General features: G+C 48.0%; 1 protein-coding gene across 4 annotated transcripts in view; it reads right to left on the bottom strand.

The window, feature by feature from the left end:
* Positions 1 to 19,114, bottom strand: part of Dpp6 (dipeptidyl peptidase like 6) — an 887,986-nt gene that overhangs the window by 59,883 nt on the left and 808,989 nt on the right. For all 4 annotated transcript variants that reach the window (XM_057791926.1, XM_057791942.1, XM_057791918.1 and 1 more), the window contains exons 11-13: positions 12,327 to 12,450; positions 10,748 to 10,786; positions 333 to 440 (exon numbers count right to left, since the gene is read on the bottom strand). In XM_057791926.1, coding sequence (XP_057647909.1) covers positions 333 to 440; positions 10,748 to 10,786; positions 12,327 to 12,450 — 271 coding nt within the window. The remainder of the gene's footprint in view (positions 1 to 332; positions 441 to 10,747; positions 10,787 to 12,326; positions 12,451 to 19,114) is intronic.

Raw genomic sequence — 19,114 nt, 5'->3', positions numbered from 1 at the left:
CAGCACTGAGGTTAGGGGGAGACTTATGAAGGACCTGGAACAGCAGCCTTGAGAGAAGGGGGGTGTCAAGAAGGACATCTTGAATCCTCATTGCTAGTTTCTGGATCCCTCTTTTGTTGCTAGGAATGTCATATCCCATGCTCATGGTCTTGACTCCAGCCACTGCCCTGCTCAGTGTCTCTGCATTTGTACAAATGGCATGCCGCCCTCACCCTTGGAACCCATCTGTGAACCTCAGCCTCCTGGGCTCCTTAGGGTCCCGGGGGGTGAGCGTGCTCACCATGAGGCTAGTCTACCAATAGCACAACAGCACGTAAAGTAGTGGAGTTTACCTGGGACGATGACACGGTGATGTGATAGAACTTCCCCCGGCCCCCTTGTGGGATCGCTCTGACAAAGAAGAACTTGCGGCCGTCCTTGGAGAACACAGGTTCTTCATTCTGTGGACAGAAGTGACCTGTCTGTCAACACAAGCCGATGGGAGCATGTAGCACGAGTAGGGGGAGGGGCACCCTCAGGTATTTCATGTGTGATTTCTAATGATGGAGGGAACTGAAGAGGGGGATGGTCTGTGTGGCTTTCACTCTCTTTGGTACTAGAGAGTGGGTTTGGGTTTTCTAAAAGCAGAGGGAGAAAGGGGCACCCAAATTCACAGAGCAGGGCTGGAGATGGCTCAGTTGGCAGAGCGCCTGCTGTACAAGAACGAGGACCTGGCTTCAGATCACCGGAACCATGTGAAAAGCAGGGAGCGGCAGCAAGAGTCTGCAACCCCAGTGCTGTGGGAGCAGGGACAAGTGGATCCCCCACGTTTACCGGCCAGTCAGCCTAATGTACTTGCTGAGCTCCAGGTTCAGTGTGGGATCCCATCTCCAAAATAAGGGGGAGAACATCTGGGGAAGACACCTGATGTCAGCCTCTGGCATTCACATGCACAGACACACACACATACACACACACGTATGTGTACACCTGTGTACACCTACAAACATGTGCATTTACCACCCCCCGACACACACACACTTGCAAATCACATTCCGGAGCAGAGTCAGATAACACTGCTGCCCACAGCATGCAAAGATCTGTGAGGAAATGGGCTTGTGCACACATCAAGCACACCTCATAAGTGGGAACTAGGCCCGAGGACACACACTGGACTTCAGTCGTTGCTGTGAAGGCCCGAGCATGCAAAGCTGCTGTACTGACTTTTGCCGCACATCAGCTCAAAGGCAAATGGGAAGAACAGAGACAGCGCTCTCCTCTCTTCTAGTCCTGTCTTCTTTTCCTTAATAAAGTCTCTCTCACACTGATTCACCCATCGAGGAGGCACGCCCAATGGACCAATTGTATCTATTTTAATACAACAGACAACAGACTGAACACTTTCGGGCCTGGCTCAAGCTAGGGACATCCCAGAGAGGCAGGTGCTAGATGGTGCATCCATTTGAACAACAGTCTTTTCGCCCTGAAATCAACCTTGGGGTCAGGGTGACCAGCTGGAAGTAAGGCCTGAGGGGTGTCCTGCTACTGTGCTCTATCCCGGCACCCCAAGAGTGAGCAGGCAGGTACTTGCAGCCCTTAGCCTGTCCTGTGGGGAGTGGCCACTCATGGGCAGAGAGAGATTTTTGGCTCGATAGCACCTCTACTGTACTCTAAAGCCAAAGTCTGGAGGTTTCTGTCAGTAAACGCCAACTAGCTGGCTCCTCCAATTACGGCTAAGGTGTATCTATATTGTGATTCAGGAAGCCGCCTGCTAATGCAAGCGCGAGGACAAACAGTAAACAAAACGCAGCTGGCCCAGGAAAAACTCATTTCCCCACAGTGAAGAAACACATGCAAATACGATGTGCTCAGAGCAATGAACTAACATGTGATTAAAATGACATTTAATCTTCATGAATATTTGCAATAAAATGAAACCTTTAATCTGCAAATATTGATTTTTCTATTTAGAGCTGGGAGTGTGGTATTTAACAGGAGAGGCAGTGGGAAAGAGCAGCCGTTAATTTGGCTTTTGAGATGAACTTCTGTTTGCCAACCGTGGATGGCCGAGGCAAGAGCACCCTAGTTTTCTGGGGGACATGTTTGCACTTTGGGCAAAGATTAAATGTAATATGATTAATTCTGGACAGAAGCATGGTACTCATATTGAGGAGGCCTCAGCTTCTGAGGTCACTGGCCCACTGCTCTCCAGAACCTGCCAGAATGTGCTGAGGAAGGCATCAGCCAGTCTTTGGAAATGGCTCGTGTAGTAAGGGTGTGTGTGTGTGTGTGTGTGTGCATGTGTGTGTGTGTGTGTGTGTGTGTGCGCGCACGCATGCGCACTGGAGACTGGATGTCAATCTTGACTGTCCTCCGTCAGGATACTGTCACCCTGTGTTCTGTGGCAGAGTGTCTCACTGGCCTGGGATATGCTGATTTGGCTAGGCTGAATGGTCAGTGAATTCTAGGGATTCTCCTGTCTCTACTTTCCCAGTGTCTGGATTGCAAACGTGTCCCACAATGCCTTGTGTTGTTTGTATAGATTCTGGGGGTTGAACCCAGTTCCTCATGCTCACATGACAAGCCCTTTACTGGCTGAACTATCTCTTCAGTTCAGTAAATAAACTTTTAGTGACAAAGGGCAGGGCTTTTTTGATGTGAGCACCAGGATTTTAATACCAGTTCTGCCTCTCCTTTGATGTTGGGGGACTCTGGTTTCCTGGCTGCACTGTCTAACTGGTCCAACTCTCTCCAAAGCTAACCTTCCAGGAGTACAGTCTCTGTGTGGTTCCAGGAAGGAGATGGAGAGAAAAGAACAGGCGATGAGGTCTGGGCATACAGAAGGCTATGGTTACCAAGGCCAGTAGCACTGCTGTGGTCCAACCACCCTGCTAGCAGCACGACAGGACCCCCCTCCCCCCCGGGTCTGCAGGGTCTTCTGGGATGTGTGCAGAAAGCTGTTGTAACACACAGAAGGTCGATGGATAGTGGAGTATGGCCTCAGTGGATCTCCCTAAGTCATGCCTGTGGCCTCTGATAAGAAATGCTCATGATCCTGAAGGGGCAGCCAGTGGCTTCCTGGCAGCTGATGGCAGCTCAGCCTTACATAGGCTCCCATGATGCCCTGCAGCACCACAGCATTAAGAATCAGATCAATTCCAAAATTTCCCTTTAGGGGAAATTGATACATCGAGAAACTATTTGAACTTGGATTCTTCTAGAGCTTAAGTAGTTATGACCCCTTTATAGAGTCTCAGATCACGGTATGTGGGCAGTCAGCCTTACTGAGGCTTGTCATGGCAGCCCTGGCCAACTCGCAGGGTTGAGGACCATGGTGTGTAGATAGCCTCACTGTGGCTTCTCACCCGCAGCCCAGGATGGAACACACCCATCTTGTGTGAATGGGTGGGTGGCCTCAGAGATGAGTGTCCTTATAGGGAACATGGCACTTTTAATAAAGCATTTACTGAAATGGGTGTTCACGGCACCGTGCCTTCTTTAGCTCTGGTTCCTCTCACATTTAATGTGATTGCTTCTTTAAATATCAGCTACTTGCCCGGTTAATTGAAAATTTACATTTTAAAACAGTAAAATAATTAATTTAACGCCACTGTTCCTCTGTATTCATGCTGCTGGTTCCCTGAGCGCTGTTCAGGGGTTCAGCATTCACACCCAGGTCTGAGATGGTGGCTTTCTTCCGCATGGTGAGACGTTCAGTCAGAAAATCCAGGAAAATCCAGCTGTTGTTGGTTCTGTGGCTACTCCGCCATGCTAAAGAGGAAGACAGTGGACAGCTGGGGGATCTGTCCCCAGACCCCCAGGACAGCATGTCTGTGGAGGCCGAAAACTGCAGCCCATTTCCACCTTGTCTGACAGTCAGAGAGTTTGGAGATTGGCAAGCGTAGTTACAGTCCCAAAGTTAAGATAGCTTCATATCTCCCTGACAGGTGGTCAGGATGTGCAAACGGACTTCTGCTCCTTTTGTAACTATGAGGTCACCTGGGGAAGGGCGGTCTTCAGAACCTGTGACCTAGAGCAGCTTCGCTACCTAGACTATAGAATGCTAATGATTTCATGTCTCAGAGTGATAAAGCTATTGACTGTGTGAGTTATCCTATGTATCATGTTAACAAAGTCTTTTTTATGTTGGGTATAAAAGCTGTGGAAAAATAAACACAGGGGATTTCAGGATGTCAGTCACTGGAATGCCCTCCCGGTACTTTCTATAGTTGCTGTCCTGTTATTTTTTATGCATCTTCATAGTCTTTACTTATATTTCTAAAATTCCCATGGCCCTACCCTGGTAAGAGGTGATTGTGTCAAGGGCAGTGTATTTATGCAGTGGAGCATTAGTAGACCTTGATAAAGGGATCGACATCCTGGTACATTCCACATGCAACATATGCTGATGGAGAGTATGCTGATTCAGTTTTTATAGCTAAAATTCTTTGACTGACAAAATTTATGTTTATTGAATAAAAACATGATTTTGAAACATTTATGCACTGAAGAATGACACATGGAGTTAATGAATGCATACATTATAACCTTTTAATTACAAGCACAGTTGGAATCTACTAATAAAGCTTACTTCCTTTAAATTGATGTCTATGAGCCTGTATGAGTCTATGTCCACCATGGGCTTGCAGGAGCCCTTGGAGGCCAGAAGGGGGCATCAGATCCCCTGGAACTAGAGTTATAGATGGCTAGTGAGCTGCCAGGTGGCTGCTGGGAATCAAACCTGGGTCCTCTGCAGGAGCAACCAGTGCTCTTAACCACTGAGCCATCCCTCCAGCCCTGTGTAGATGTAAAGAATACAGCACATTAACGACTGAACCGCGCTGTGCATTAGAATCTCCTGAGCTGACCTGTCCTGAAAACAAGCTGAAACCAACCAACATTCCTGCAGCATCACCCACTCCCAACAGCTACCGATCTGTCCTTTGAAGGAGAACAAGCAGTCAACGGTGGTTAATCTGACTGCCAACTTTACTGGATTATGAACCACCCAGGACATTGGTGAGGTACAACTTGGGGTCTGTCTGTGAGGTGTTTCCCAACAGGATTAACTGCTGGAAGACTCTCTGTGGGTGATGCCATCGGTAGTCTGGGTTCCCAGACTGAGTAAAGAGAGAGAAAGGAGGAAGCTCACTGAGTACCAGCATTTATCTCTCTGCTTCCTGACTGTGGATACAGTCATGTGACCAGCTGCCATGACGTCCTACCATGGTGGATTGTTTCACTACAACCCCGAAGCCCAAATAAACTCTTCCTTCCTTAAGTTTGTCAGGTATTTTGCTGCAGCAACGAGATGAATAACCGATGTCCTGAGAGTTCACCCCTCTGTGCCCGGCTTCAGCCACTTATCTGTATCCTCTAGTTTATCCATGTTTCCTTCTTCACCTCTCTGTCTCTTGCTGGACAGTCAGGTAGTCTTGGCTGTTGTGCACTGTGATGTCGTGACACGGAAGTCATTTCTGTGTCATACAGAATGTGACATACACCCAGCAATGGGATTTTAGTTTTAGCTGTTTGAGGACCCTCCATGGTATCTTCCACAGAGACGTTCCTGAATTCTTGCTAATAGGCTGTCAGGGTTCCCTGCATCTCCGTATTGTCGCTAATACACATCTTTTGTCTTTTTGGTAACACCTGCCATCTGTGCGGTTATTTCACTTTGTGACTTCACCCTGGTGACGCAGAGCATTTTCCATGTATCCTTGGTCATTTGTGCCATCTTCCTTTGAAACATGCATATTGAAATTTTTTTTCTATTTTGACATAGAGCTATATATAATTTTCTAAAACTGAGTTGTCTCTTTGGACTGGAGAGATGGCTCCGCTATTAGGAGCATTGGCTGTTTTTTCCGGAGACACAAGGGGGGGCCTCACCTCATAAGGCAGGTTACAACTGCCTGTATGTAACTCCAGTTCCAAGGGCTCTATATCTTCTTCTGTCTTCTGTAGATATTGCATGCAAATGGTGTCATATATGTGCGCTCAGGTATACACATACATGTAAAGTCAAATGTCTTGAAAGTTTTGAGCTGTCTCTACTCTTGATATATTTAAGCATTAAACTCCAATCTCATGTGTATTAGTTTTTAATTTTTGTGAAAAAAAGACCTCACGAAAAACAACTTCAGGGAGGCTTGTTCTGATTCAGTTGGACAGGACAGTATGGCAGCAGGAGTGTGGACATCTGTCCTCACAGCCTCTGTAGCCAGGAAGCAGAGACCTTTGAGTGCCGTGTTCACCTTACTTCCTCTTTGTTATTCAGACCAGGGCTCTAGGTGTGGAACGGGGCTGCCTGGTTTTGCAGTGGGTCTTCACTGTGCACTGGGGTTGCCTGGTTTTGCAGTGGGTCTTTACTGTGCACTGGGGTTGCCTGGTTTCATGGTGGGTCTTCACATGTGCCCAGAGATCTGTCTCCAAGGGGATTTCAGGTCTTGTCAAGCTGACCACCGATGCCAACCACCACAGGTTTAGGGCTTTTCTACTTCTTTGTAAAGTACCCTCAGACTCTTGGTAGGGACGACAGGGCATCATGGGCCATTCTGAATAGTGTGGGCTTCTTATCAATGTCTATCTTCCAATCTACAAACACAGAACATCTTTTCATCTGTGTCTTTTTTCAATTTCTTTCACCAATATTTTTCAGTTTTCAGTGAACAGATCTTTGACTCTTTGGTTAGGTTAAGCTTATTCCTAAGTATTTTATTATTTTCACAGATTTTGTAAAAGGAATTGTTTTCTTTTCAGATTTTTGTCTATATGTAGAAATGTCACTGATTTTTCAAAAATTAATTAATTCCTTCATTTTACATTGCGACCACAGTTCCCCTCCTCCCTTTCCTCCCAGTCCCCCCCCCCCCCACCTCCCTTCTGCCTCCCCTCTCAAATCCACTCCTCCTCCATTTCTATCAGAAAAGGGCAGGCCTCCCATGGATATCGAAAAAACAAGGCTTATCAAGTTGTAGTAAGACTAAACACCTCTCCGTATATTAACGTTAAGCAAGGCAACCCAGTATGAGGAACAGGGTCCCAAAAGACAGTAAAAGAGTCAGAGACAGCTCCTGTTCCCACTTTTAGGTGTCACACAAAATGACCAAGCTACACAACTGTCACATATGTGCAGAGGGCCTAGGTTAGTCCCAGGCAAGCTCCCTGGGTGTCAGTTCAGTCTCTGGGAGCTCCTATGAACCCAGGTTAGTTGAGTCTGTGGGTTTTCTTGTGGTGTCTTACAATCCTTTTGCCCTCTCTTCAGCAGGAGTCTCAGAACTGGTCATCTCCTGGGATCAGGCAAGACTCCTAGCAGAAGGATTGGGACACCAACCCAGCCACACAACGTTGAACCTACAGTCTGCTTGCCTATGGGATGTGCTGGGGAAAGAGTAGAACAGAGATCATGGGAGTGGCCAACCAATGACTGGTCCAGCCTGAGACCCATGCCATGAGAGTGAACCCACCCCTGACGATGCCTGGAGCACCAGGACCCAAAGGCTGAATGACTTAGAGACCTAGGATAGAACTAAACACTACTGAAGGAAAAAAATGTCAATGCAATGATGCCTAATAATACTCTGCTATCCTCATAGACTGGTCTCCAGCCCAATCGTTATCAGAGAAGCTTCATCCAGCAACGGTAGAAACAGATGCAGAGACTCACAGCCAAACATTAGGTTGAGTTCAGAGAATCCTGCTGAAGAAATGTTACTGATTTTTATACATTGTACTTTCACTGTCTTTATTCTAATATATATATATTAGAATATATATATATGTGTGTGTATGTTTAAAATCTTTAGGATTTACTACAATAAGATTATGCCATCTGAGAACAGAAACAATTTAATATTCTCCTTTTTGAAAACAGGGAGAATTCCCTCCTTTCAATGTGGACACCTGGGAGGCAGAGGCAAGCATATCTCTGTGAGTTCGAAACCAGCCTGGTCTATAAGAGCTAGTTCCAGGACAGCTAGGACTGTTACACAAAGAAACCCCGTCTCGCAACAACAACAACAACAACTCCATGTGGACACCTGTCATTGCTTTCTTGCCTAGTTATTCTGCCTGGGACTCTCAACTCCATGCTGAACAGAAGCCATGAGAGTGAGTAAACCTTGCTTTGCACCTCATTTAAAGGGAAGTTTTCTCTAGTCGCTTTCTTCAAGATTAAAATCTTCTGTCGTGGAGGGGAGGAGGCTCATTAATACACAGATGTTAAAAGACAGGCGAATCTAAGCGGAGCAAAACCATTTCATCTCTCAGGGAAGCTCATTAAGCTCAGGAAGTAAACAACCCAATAGTCACAGGAAGTCCCCAAAACTGACCAGGATTACTAAGGCCCTCCTTTCTCAAGAATACTTTGCTCTGTCATTGGTTCCCTATCTGGGATGAGTAGATGCTTGTTTACATCTTCTCGGGAATAATGCTACACAACGGGAAGGGGTTCCCATTTTTCACAGTCAAGATTCTTATTAGTTGTGGATTTATCCTTGACTGTAATAATGTTCACAATTTACAGAGCCTAGTAAATGGTGCTGGATGTAATTCTTTAGCAGTTTAACTAGACAATAATATAGATAACAGACTTAAAATTAATCATTTATTTCCTATCTGATACTTTATCTGGTATAAGATGAGCATACACACACACACACACACACACACATCACTGATGGTCCTGGGAGGAGGAAGAACTCTGGGCATGCTCACATTTTGGGGTGCCCAAGTCTTCTTTCTTGATAACCTCCTGGATTAAGCCTGGTACTCAAACTTGGAAAGAGGGAAATAAAGTGATCCCACTGAGCCATCCCTCTCTGGATAAAACTGGCACTGAGCTGAGAAAAAGATGTGTTCATAAGTAACTGCGTTTGTGGGGCTTTTACTCTGATAAGTGACAAAAGATGTGTGGTCACCGGAGTGCCAGAGTACGCATAGGTACCCAGGAGGTTTGAATAAGAAATGTCCCACACAGGTTTAAGTGTTTGAACATGTGGTCCTCGGCTGGAGGTGGTATTGCCAGGGGAAGTGTGTCCCCGGGGCAGGCTTTGAAAGTTCAGAGTCTCACCCACTTCCAGTGTGCTTTCTCTGCTTTGCGCTCCTGGCTGAAGACATGAGCTCTCAGCTTCCTGTCCTTGCCACATGTCTCCCTCTGGCTGTCAGGCCTCCCACCATGATCGACGCTTATCCCTTGGTAATCACAAGCCTAAATAAACTCATTCATAAGTTGTTTTTGGCCCTTGTGTTTCAACACAGCAACTGAAAAGTAACCCACACAGGGGCCACTGGTGATAACTGGATGTTCAACAAATCGGATCTCCGTGCCAATAAAAATACACATCTGTGCTTCTTACTCATAGTTCCTTTATATTCTTGCCTGTGAGTGGAGCCTGGGGCTTTGGGCACGCCAAGCAAGTGCTGAGCTACACTCCTAGCTCTGTCTGTGTAATGATTTTTTGGATTTAACCTGCTTTGATTTTTCTAGAATGATTTGAAGATAATTTTATTGCCTTGGGAAGAATAAAAGAGAAATAAGTTCTCTAAACTTGGTCTCTCCTTTCTAATGCAAGAATGTTGGAATGAGAAAAAGAGTCAACAGAAATATTGGGCGAGGCATCACTTTTTTTGGATATGTTATGTCAAAAAATCCATCACAGGGAGATTTGCCTAAGTTTCTCCTGATAGCTCTTACTTTTAAGGCTTCATTTTAATTAAAAATTGTGTGGATTTGTGTGAGTATGTGCACGTGAGTGTGAGGGCCCTTGGAGGTCAGAAGAGGGTGTCTGACCCCCTGAGCTGTAGTTACTGGCCGTTTTGAACCACTCCGCGCTGGGGCTGCAGTATGAACTCCTGTCCTCGCCAAGGGCAGGATGCGTCTTACCCACTGAGCCACCCCCCAGGCCCTCCTGACCCGCGTTGACTGATTTCTGTTTTTCAGTGCCGGGGACTGGACTGAGAGTCTCAGGCATATCATGTAAGTGCTTTACCAACGAGCCACACCTCAAACCCCCAACCTCTTTTAATCTCCGGCCTTCAGAGCTTGCTTTAAGATGCCTTTCTGAGTTATGGACGAGAGAAAAATCTCAGGGATGATTCTGGAGACCAAGTTCCTAGAAAACTTCTCACTGAGAGAGGCCACAGCTATAAACCAGGCCTAAGAGTGAACAGGAATACCTGCCACATCGGTATCTGCCTGCCGCTACACACCACAGCTGGGCGCACTATTCTGAGTTCACCAACTACATCATCTGAGTGGGAGCCGAGATGTTCATCATTACTGTCCCGAGGGGCAGTGACCCCCAGACTACCCCCCAGGGAACTTGGCTTCTATAGAACTGCCTGGCAAGCATCCCGGGAAGATGAAGAAGAGGCGACTGTGCACACACCACCCCAATCACAATAGCAAACACACTTGGATGATCTCAGGTGGCGATCCCCAAATGACTCCTGCATACAAAAACCATGGTACCCACCCTGTGAAGGGTTAGGGTAGTGGTTCTCAACCTTGGGTCACAACCCCTTTAGGGCATTGAATGGCCCCTTCACGGGTGTAATCTAAGACCATTGGAAAACACAGATAATTACAATACAATTTATAATAGCAAAATTACAGTTATAGAGTAGCAACAAAAATAACTTTATGGTGTGGGGGTCCCCACAACACCAGGAACTGTATTAAAGGGTCGCAGCATTGGGAAGGTTGAGAAGTACCAGGCTAGGGGGTCAGGGTGATGAGAGCATGGTGTCCGGCATGCGAAGTTACCTGTCTGTGGAGCCAAGCTTCGCTTTCATCCTCGTGTTTCTGAAATGGAATTGGAGCATTAGAAAGGCACTTTTGTTTGCCTGCACGCACCGCACCGTACAGAGAACAGTTTAATCGCACCTACATGGCAACTGTGCTTGCACAGAGTGGCACCCGGGCCTCTCAGTGTAGAGGTAATCCCTGTTCTCTTTGTCCCATACTGTGGCTCACAGCCCAGCACAATCGTCCTCGGGCTAGGAGAATGCCACTGTCCTTCACAACCAGGGCCATCCACAGTGGTGAGCGATCCTGTGGAAGCTGATGGTATTTCTAAACCTCGGTGATCACCACTGGCCAGCCTGTGCCCACCTGGCAGCCACACTAGCTGGGCGTGTGTCTACCTGGCCATTGCTGTTGGTCAGTACGTTCCTTCATGGGCAAGGGCCAGGTGCTGCACTGCTTGGAACTGGTGTGTGTGTGTGTGTGTGTGTGTTTGTGTGTGCGCATGTGTGCTAGTGGGAACGGTGATCAAAATTCCAGTTTACAATTCCAAGAAACAATCATGGAAAACAAAGTCAGTTAAAAGGGGCCAAAGCATGCATGCCGTGTGCAAAGATTTACAAAACAAATCATGTCCTAAACACCAGATGGCTGCTTTGCTCAGTTGCTGCCACCAGAGGTGCCACCAACCTGGGGCTGGTCCCGCACTGTCTGTGGCAGCGAGAGTGGCTGCTTCTACTGCATGGTGGCCACATCAGGACAGGCATTGAGAAGATTCGAACGTTCAGCACAGATATCGAGCCCTGAGCCCTGCCTGCCTCACCCTCCCCTTCAGCAAGCCCGTCAGAACAACCCAGAGGAAATATCAACTCAACCGAGGTGTCAGAGGCAGGATCAGGTCACTGTGACCGCCTAGAGATGCCCCCCACCCCCAGCAGTGTGCTGAGAGCTGCCTGGTGGAGTCCATAGGTCTAAGTGAACCTGCTCAAGCCTGGTGTTCCTTGCTGGAAAAATAGAAACTTGGGGTCAGAGCCGTCTCTGGAAGATCTGCCTGGCATGTCACTTGGTCTATTGCATTCAATACGAGGCGACTTTCTTAAGGCTGTGGCTCAGCAATGTGGAAGGCTGGCCTACAGAACAGAGGGGAGAGTCTGCTGCCCTGGACAGGAGGTCAGGGTACCCTGGGCTGCCTTCTGCTTCTAGACACACTGCTGGGCTGCCTATCTGTGTGGGGCACCTGACTCAGGGGAAAGGTGTGCTTGGACTGAGACTGAGCTGGATCGGGTCCTGGACCAGTCTTCTCCTCTTTTGGGAAGCAGAGAGTGGGGAGAGTAGTGTTCCCAGCACAGCAGTGGCCAGTGTGAAAGGAAACAGACCCTTACCTGCAAAGGCTCCTTAGTGGGACTTAAGGCTGCTGCTCTGATCTGCCCAGGGATTTTGTAGCAATATCTGATTTGACCACCAGGTGGCACCAAACCAGAGACTGGACATAGCATCAATGACCAAGCTGAGTTAAGTTAGGCTTCACATTTCTCCAGCCTGATTGAACCCCACCTTCCATGCTATAACCATTCCTTTACCCCCTTCTCTGTCCCCATACCTTAGTGCAGACACCCGTGGTGGCGTCACAGAGGGTCAGGATGGACACATTCTGGGCTCGGTTCAGCCAGGTCACAGCGACCTTGGTGCTGGTGGCCCACTTCACCATGGTGATGTAGTACTCCCTGAAAACAAAGACAAGAGTGTGAGCAGGGGCAATGGACACCACGACCTGCCTGCACTCCACGTCTGAACACAGCAGCCAGTGTGTGTAGGTGCGGGGGTTCTGAAGTGGCCGCATCCAAGAACACAGGTCAAAGCGCCTCATGGACAGCCTAGAATCAGGGTGACCAGTTAACCCTCAGCACCTGCCCACCCCAGCTGGGCTCTGAAACAAGATGGGGACAGTGGGGCTGTCCTGCCAGTTACGTGTGTGTGGGGGAGGGGGAGGAAGGGACGGTCACATGCTCTCGCTGGGGCTCTACTGACTTCAATTTCACATCGCAGGCTTACCAAAGGCACAACCCTACAAAAGCTGATGCACTGGGAATGCAGGGTGGAGAAGGGCCTGGCAGAGAGGTGGGGGTGGGGACTGAGGGCGAGGGAGGAGGGGCCTTGAGTGAGGGGCAGTGCAGGGGAGCCTCAGAGGGCTAAGCTTCAGAGGCTCTGAGGCTGGGCTACTGAGGGTTCAGTTCTTTACCCAGGATTAGGGCCAACGGCTCTGGTCCTGGGCGTTGGTGAACTTAGTTTGGTGTCACGTGCTCGATTTTACCCAAACCTGAAAATACCACCATGCGCAGAGTGGTCTGATACTAATATTGGGAGGGCATGAGGCTTATGCTGATTAATTCTATCACTCAGGACTCTCCAGGGCTAGGGTGCCCCACTTTATATGGGAAAGGAAGAAGAAAATGTCAAGAAAGTAAGTGCCCCAAATAGGTATCCTCAGGTGACTTCCTAGACTGTTCTAGAAGCCAGCTAACACGTTTAGTGGCCTGCCTGTTCTCTATAATGAGATCTGCTGTTGGGGGTGAGCACTTGGTGCTCCTATAAGATCTTTTATCACAGGTAACAGTGGCACACTCACCAGGCACTCCCGGTGAACTAGAAGGGGGCCTTGCTATACTTAGCTTATGCTCCAGAGAAAGGCCCGAACAAATGGGTACTTGCAGCAAGGCTTCCATTAATCAGAAACCCAATCGCTGACTGTTGCCCATTCCCCAAATAGACCTGATGACCATTTTCAGTCAAGCACACACCCTCCAAACAGAAGATGTGACTCACTGGGTAAGGGTGAGAGGGGCCCTGGAACTGCCCCACACAGACCTGGGGAGCCTCTCAAGGCCTTGTGGGTAAGGAATACATCACATCTATACTCAGACAGGAGGCATTGCTAGACACAACCAACTCTCATGATCTTAACCTTCTGGGTCCTGAGATTTCTAAAACAAGGCCATTTCTGTTCATGCCATCTGCTCTCTTGCCTGCAGGCCCAGTGGATCTGGATCTGGGCACAGCGTTTACAGGGTCTGTCTCCTCCCTGGTCCCCTGTCCTGCTGTGAAAGGCAGTATGTCCTTCTAGCTACATACCCTAGAAGAGTGCTCCTGTGTTCACATACCCTAGAGGGTGCTCCTGTGTTTCACATACCCTAGAGGGTGCTCCTGTGTTTCACATACCCTAGAGGGTGCTCCTGTGTTTCACATATCCTAGAGGGTGCTCCTGTGTTTCACATACCCTAGAGGGTGCTGCTGTGTTTCACATACCCTAGAGGGTGCTGCTGTGTTTCACATACCCTAGAGGGTGCTCTTGTGTTTCACAGCCTCTTGATGGGGCATGAGAAGACTGAGAAAATGCCCCTGCCAGACTGTGCTTCGGGCAAGCTTGTGGTACATTTCATTGGTTAATAATTGATGTGGGAGGATCCATATCACTGTGAAAGCTGCCACCTACAGGTTGGTGGTTTGGGTACTGTAAGAAAGCAGAACCAGCAAGGCCCAAGGAGCAGGCCAGTAAGCAGCACTTCTCCACGGGCTCTGCTGCAGTCCCCACCTCCATACCCCTGCCTTGAGTTCCTTCCCTGATTTTTCCCTGGATGATGGACTAAGAACTGTAAGGTGAAAGAAACTGTTTCCTCCTCAAGTTGCTTTGGTCATGGTGTTTTATCACACCAGCAAAAATCACAACCAAGGCATGGTATAAAAAGATCAGGCCAGGAGTGCGTGCCTGTAGTCCCAATACTGGGGGGAGGTTCCCTGGGGCATGTGGTCAGTCAGTATGAACTGGTGAGCTCCAGGTTTAGTGGAGACCCTGTCTCAAAAAATTAAGGTAGCAAGTCACTGAAAAAAAAAACTGATGATGTGACTGCTGTCCTCCACGCACACGTGCACACATGTATATACCTTCACACATGTGTGTACACACCCACTTACCCCCATATACATGTGCACACACATGCACACACACATCCCCCGTATAAACACACATGTGTAAACATAAATGAATAATCCCCCATGCCCTCCCATGCATGTGTGCACACACATGTACACACATGTACTCACTGCCATACGTATACATACAGCGGATGGAGGTCATCAGCTTGAAGCTCCCCGAGGATGAACATGTGCTAATGACCTCTTGGGTTAGCTGTGCATAGGCAGCCAGGCAATGGGTGGAAAGCCACATATAACCATCCTGACTGCCAACAATACCACTCATGTGGGTGATCAAGGGGAGAGAATGAGGACTCTGGAAAAACTGCCTCTCTCATGCCCTTCCCACTAGTGAGGGACCTGTACCTGTTTCAACTGTTGGCACATTCCTTCTGCGCCTCTTGGTAATATAAAAACTTCTTACACTAGTAGTCAAATGCAGTGACCCTTATTCTAAACTTCCTATTCCTGATTTATATATGAAGCACTATAAGTGGAAATAGATGAACACCACCTTCTCTTCTGGAAACCAACTCATCAGCGGGACTTATAGAACAGTCACCAAAAAAAGTGTCCTCAAGCTGTACGCTATGGGTGGGGCTGGACTGGGCACTTCTGGAACAGGCCATCAAGAACTGTCACCAGCCCTTGATTCAGGGCTCAGGGAACGTGGCTGAAGAGGGGGAAGAAAGAGCCTAAGAGGTGGTTGGTGATGGGAGTTGTGAATGCTGACATCCGGGCATGGTGCTGCTGTAAGCCTCAAGGCACAGCAGCTGTGCTTGCCTGCACAGGATCCGCACAAGATCAAGTCAGCCAGAATTCTAACTAGGGGCAGGGCCCACATAGCCCCATCCTAGGCAGATAAACTATTAGCCACTGAAGGCTGGGAGGGAGTCACTTTGGAGATGTGAGTGTTAACAGGGAGTCCATGTCCCGGTGGATAGCTACCACGTATGCTTGCACCACGGGCAGCACAAATCAGAGTCAGGGCTTATTAGAAACAGCAAGAAAGGAGGCTGTGGAGCTGGGAGGGCGGTGGTGTGGGACACCAGTGGAAGTCGGAAGAGCCAGTGGTGGACAGGTACGAGCAAAATACATTGCATAAATGTATGAAATTTTGACCAAACTGTAGGTCTCCATTTCCAGCCCTGCCCCTAGTCGATGTCCTTTGAATGTGCAAATGCTTTGTTAGACAGATGCAGTACTGTGGAATGGAAAGAAATTAGCAAGCAGTTAAGGTAGAGGACCAGAAAGATGGGAAGTATAACCCTTCTGAGGAAGTTGGGGCTGGACCTGGCACAGAAGGGATTTGTTTGCCAAATCCTCTTCTCATTAAGTGTTCTGGACAGAAGTACACAGATACAGTATGGGATCTCTCTCTGTCTCTGTCTCTGTCTCTGTCTCTCTCTATCTCTCTTTTGTATACAATATCTTGTCTGCGTGTATGCCTGCAGGCCAGAAGAGGGCACCAGATCTCATTACAGATGGTTGTGAGCCACCATGTGGTTGCGGGGAATTGAACTCAGGACCTTTGGAAGAACAGGCAATGCTCTTAACCACTGAGCCATCTCTCCAGCCTTGGGATGTTTCTTATTTCTTTGGCTCAGACAGCTTTGTTGAACCTGTTGCCAACATTCAGATCTGGAGGTTCCGTCTCCTTCAGACAAATTTCTAGATTTGAGTGCCCAAGGAGCACACTTTTGTTTTACTATTTTACGTGTGGGGGAGTTTTGCCTGGTGCCTGCAGAGGCCAGAAGAGGGCATCAGTGTCCCTGGAACTGGAGTTACAGATGGCTTTGAGTTGCCATGCAGGTGCTGGGAATGGTACCTGGGTCCTCTGGAAGAGTTGCAGTGATCTTAACTGCAGAGCATCTCTCCAGCCTTGGGTGCTTCTCGAAGCCTGCTTCACGGGTGCGCTTGTGAGAGTGTATTCTCAGGTCACTGCCTCATTGGTGCAGAACAGTTCTCCTTTCCAGCCCCTTTCTTTGCAGGAATCATTCTGCTGGACCCAAGCTGGAAAGGTTTCTGATGGTCTCTCTAGTCTAAAGGATGCTATTTGCTCACAGTTACTCACATAGTACTCAGAGCAGATGCTAAGGACAGCAGGGTTCTACTTATATAACTGTAGGCATTGATGGGCAGGCACTGGCTTACAGGTTTGACGGAGGCTGGATGAGCAGGTCTTTGACTTCAGCTCAGGGACTGGTACTATGGAGGAGGTAGGCTCTGCCTGGGAGCATATGGGAAGGGCACTTGCAGCTTGGCTAAGAAGCACAGAGGTGCTTGCTGGTAAGCAGTGGATGAATGTTTCATTAGCCCACTTGCCTGCCATAAAATATGAATGGATATTGTTTCTCTCACAGGGATTAATGTACCCTGTCACTTTTGGTATTTCTGATTCTGATCCAGGTTTTGACAGCCTGTGGCAATAAAGGGCCAAGGGAACAAAGTCCCGTGAACTCTGGCATCTTAAAGCAATGTTTATTTTCGTGGATCAAGCCGGAAGAGAACACACTGTGGGAGGGGCATTTGTGTGGAAAATGGTGTGCTTCAGTAGAGGGCAACCTTGAGCAAGTTGTCAATGCTGAGCATAAGGCTGCCTGCAGTGAAGTTCACATCCTGTCTGGGTCCTCAGAGTCATCAGGCAACTATTAAGATAGATGCAGGCCCTCTCTGTATTCTAGTTTAATGCAGTCAAAGTCTATCTCTTTGCTTATCACACTGCCTGTCTGTCCACCCACCCATCCATCCACTCATCATACTCTTGTCTGTCCATCATCCATTATTTATTCATTGTCATCTACTTCTTTCTGTCTATCCACCCACCCATCCATCCATCCATCCATCCATCCATCCATCCATCCATCCATCCACCCATTTATCCATCCATCCATCCATTTGCTAACTCATCCAATATACTTCCCAATTAACCTATCTATCTTGTATCTATCCATCTACCCTCACTCCAATCCATCTTTGACTTATATATCAGTATATGCATCCTGTCATCCATCCATCCATCCATCCATCCATCCATCCATCCATCCATCCATCCACACATCTATTCCAATCCTTCCAATTCAATCCATCTATTCAGTCATCCAATCCATTTATTAACTCATCTAATCCAATCCATTCCTTCTATCTATCTTCTACTGTCCATCAATGCAATCTAACCCATTCATTCACACACCCTTCCAACCTACCAGTCTATCTACTATCCATATATCTATCCATCCAACACACATCTATCTATACAAGCTCCATATATGAACCTATCCACTGTCCATCAAAATGTATTAGGCAAGCCGGGTGATGGTGGTGCACGCCTTTAATCCCAGCACTCGGGAGGCAGAGGCAGGCGGATCTCTGTGAGTTTGAGACCAGCCTGGTCTACAGAGCTAGTTCCAGGACAGGCTCCAAAGCCACAGAGAAACCCTGCCTCGAAGAACCAAAAAAAAAAAAAAAATGTATTAGGCATTTCCTGGGCAAATTACTGGTGCCGTATGAGGGCATGCTGGGTGTTTCCTATGTGTCCCTGTAGGCGTCCTTTGCTTCCTCCATTTTGCTCCGTGCTCCTGTGGGTGCTCCCCAGTATGGCTGGTGTGATGGTTTGAATGAGAATGCTTTCTCATACGCTCATATATTTGAGGGTTTGTTTCTAGTTGTTGGACTATTTAGGAAGGATTAGGAGGTGTGGCCTTATTGGAAGAGGTGTGTCACTGGGGGTGGACTTCGAGATTTCAAAAACCCATGCCAGGAACAGTCAGTCTTGTTCTCTCTCTCCTTTTGCATCAGATGTGGGCTCTTAGCTGCTGCTCCAGAGCCATGCCTGCATGTGTGCTGCCACATATCCCACCACGATGATCCTGACTGACTCTGAAACTGTAAACAAGCCTCCAATTAAATGCTAACGTAACGAAGACAGATGGCATCAGGGGCTCTGATTGCCTTATAGGGGCATGGTCAAGAGGTTAAAGAGAAGGGAGAAAGAGGGTGATATTTACTTCTGTGGTTCTCTCCTCACAGTCCCCCATCAACCCAAGGCCCCAGTCTATGGGTGGCTTGCTCCATTTGACTCTCTCTGGCCTTGAGATCCAGTTAGAATAACCCCTGAGCCTTTTCTCAGACAACAGCGCCCCTATTGCTGTGGGTCGTGGGCACTACAGCTTTCTGGGGTGTCCTGGTTCAGCTCACTTATTTGTAAGAAGCAGCTTCGCAATTCTGTGAGTTAAGCACACTCGGGGTGCTGTTTTTTCTCTTCTGGAACACAGGCTGATGTGCAGAGGGACAAAAATGTCTGCTCACAGCTGTCCCTTTCAACAAACGCCTCGTCAAATAATAAGCTAGCGCTTGAGGGCGAGGCTAGAGTCTTTAGCACATCGAGCGAATCTCTGGACCCTGTGGACTCAGAGCCTC

This window comes from Chionomys nivalis, chromosome 1, assembly GCF_950005125.1.
Source record: "Chionomys nivalis chromosome 1, mChiNiv1.1, whole genome shotgun sequence".
In the NCBI taxonomy this organism is placed as follows: Eukaryota; Metazoa; Chordata; class Mammalia; order Rodentia; family Cricetidae; genus Chionomys; species Chionomys nivalis.
This window is presented reverse-complemented; position numbering and strand designations above follow the sequence as displayed.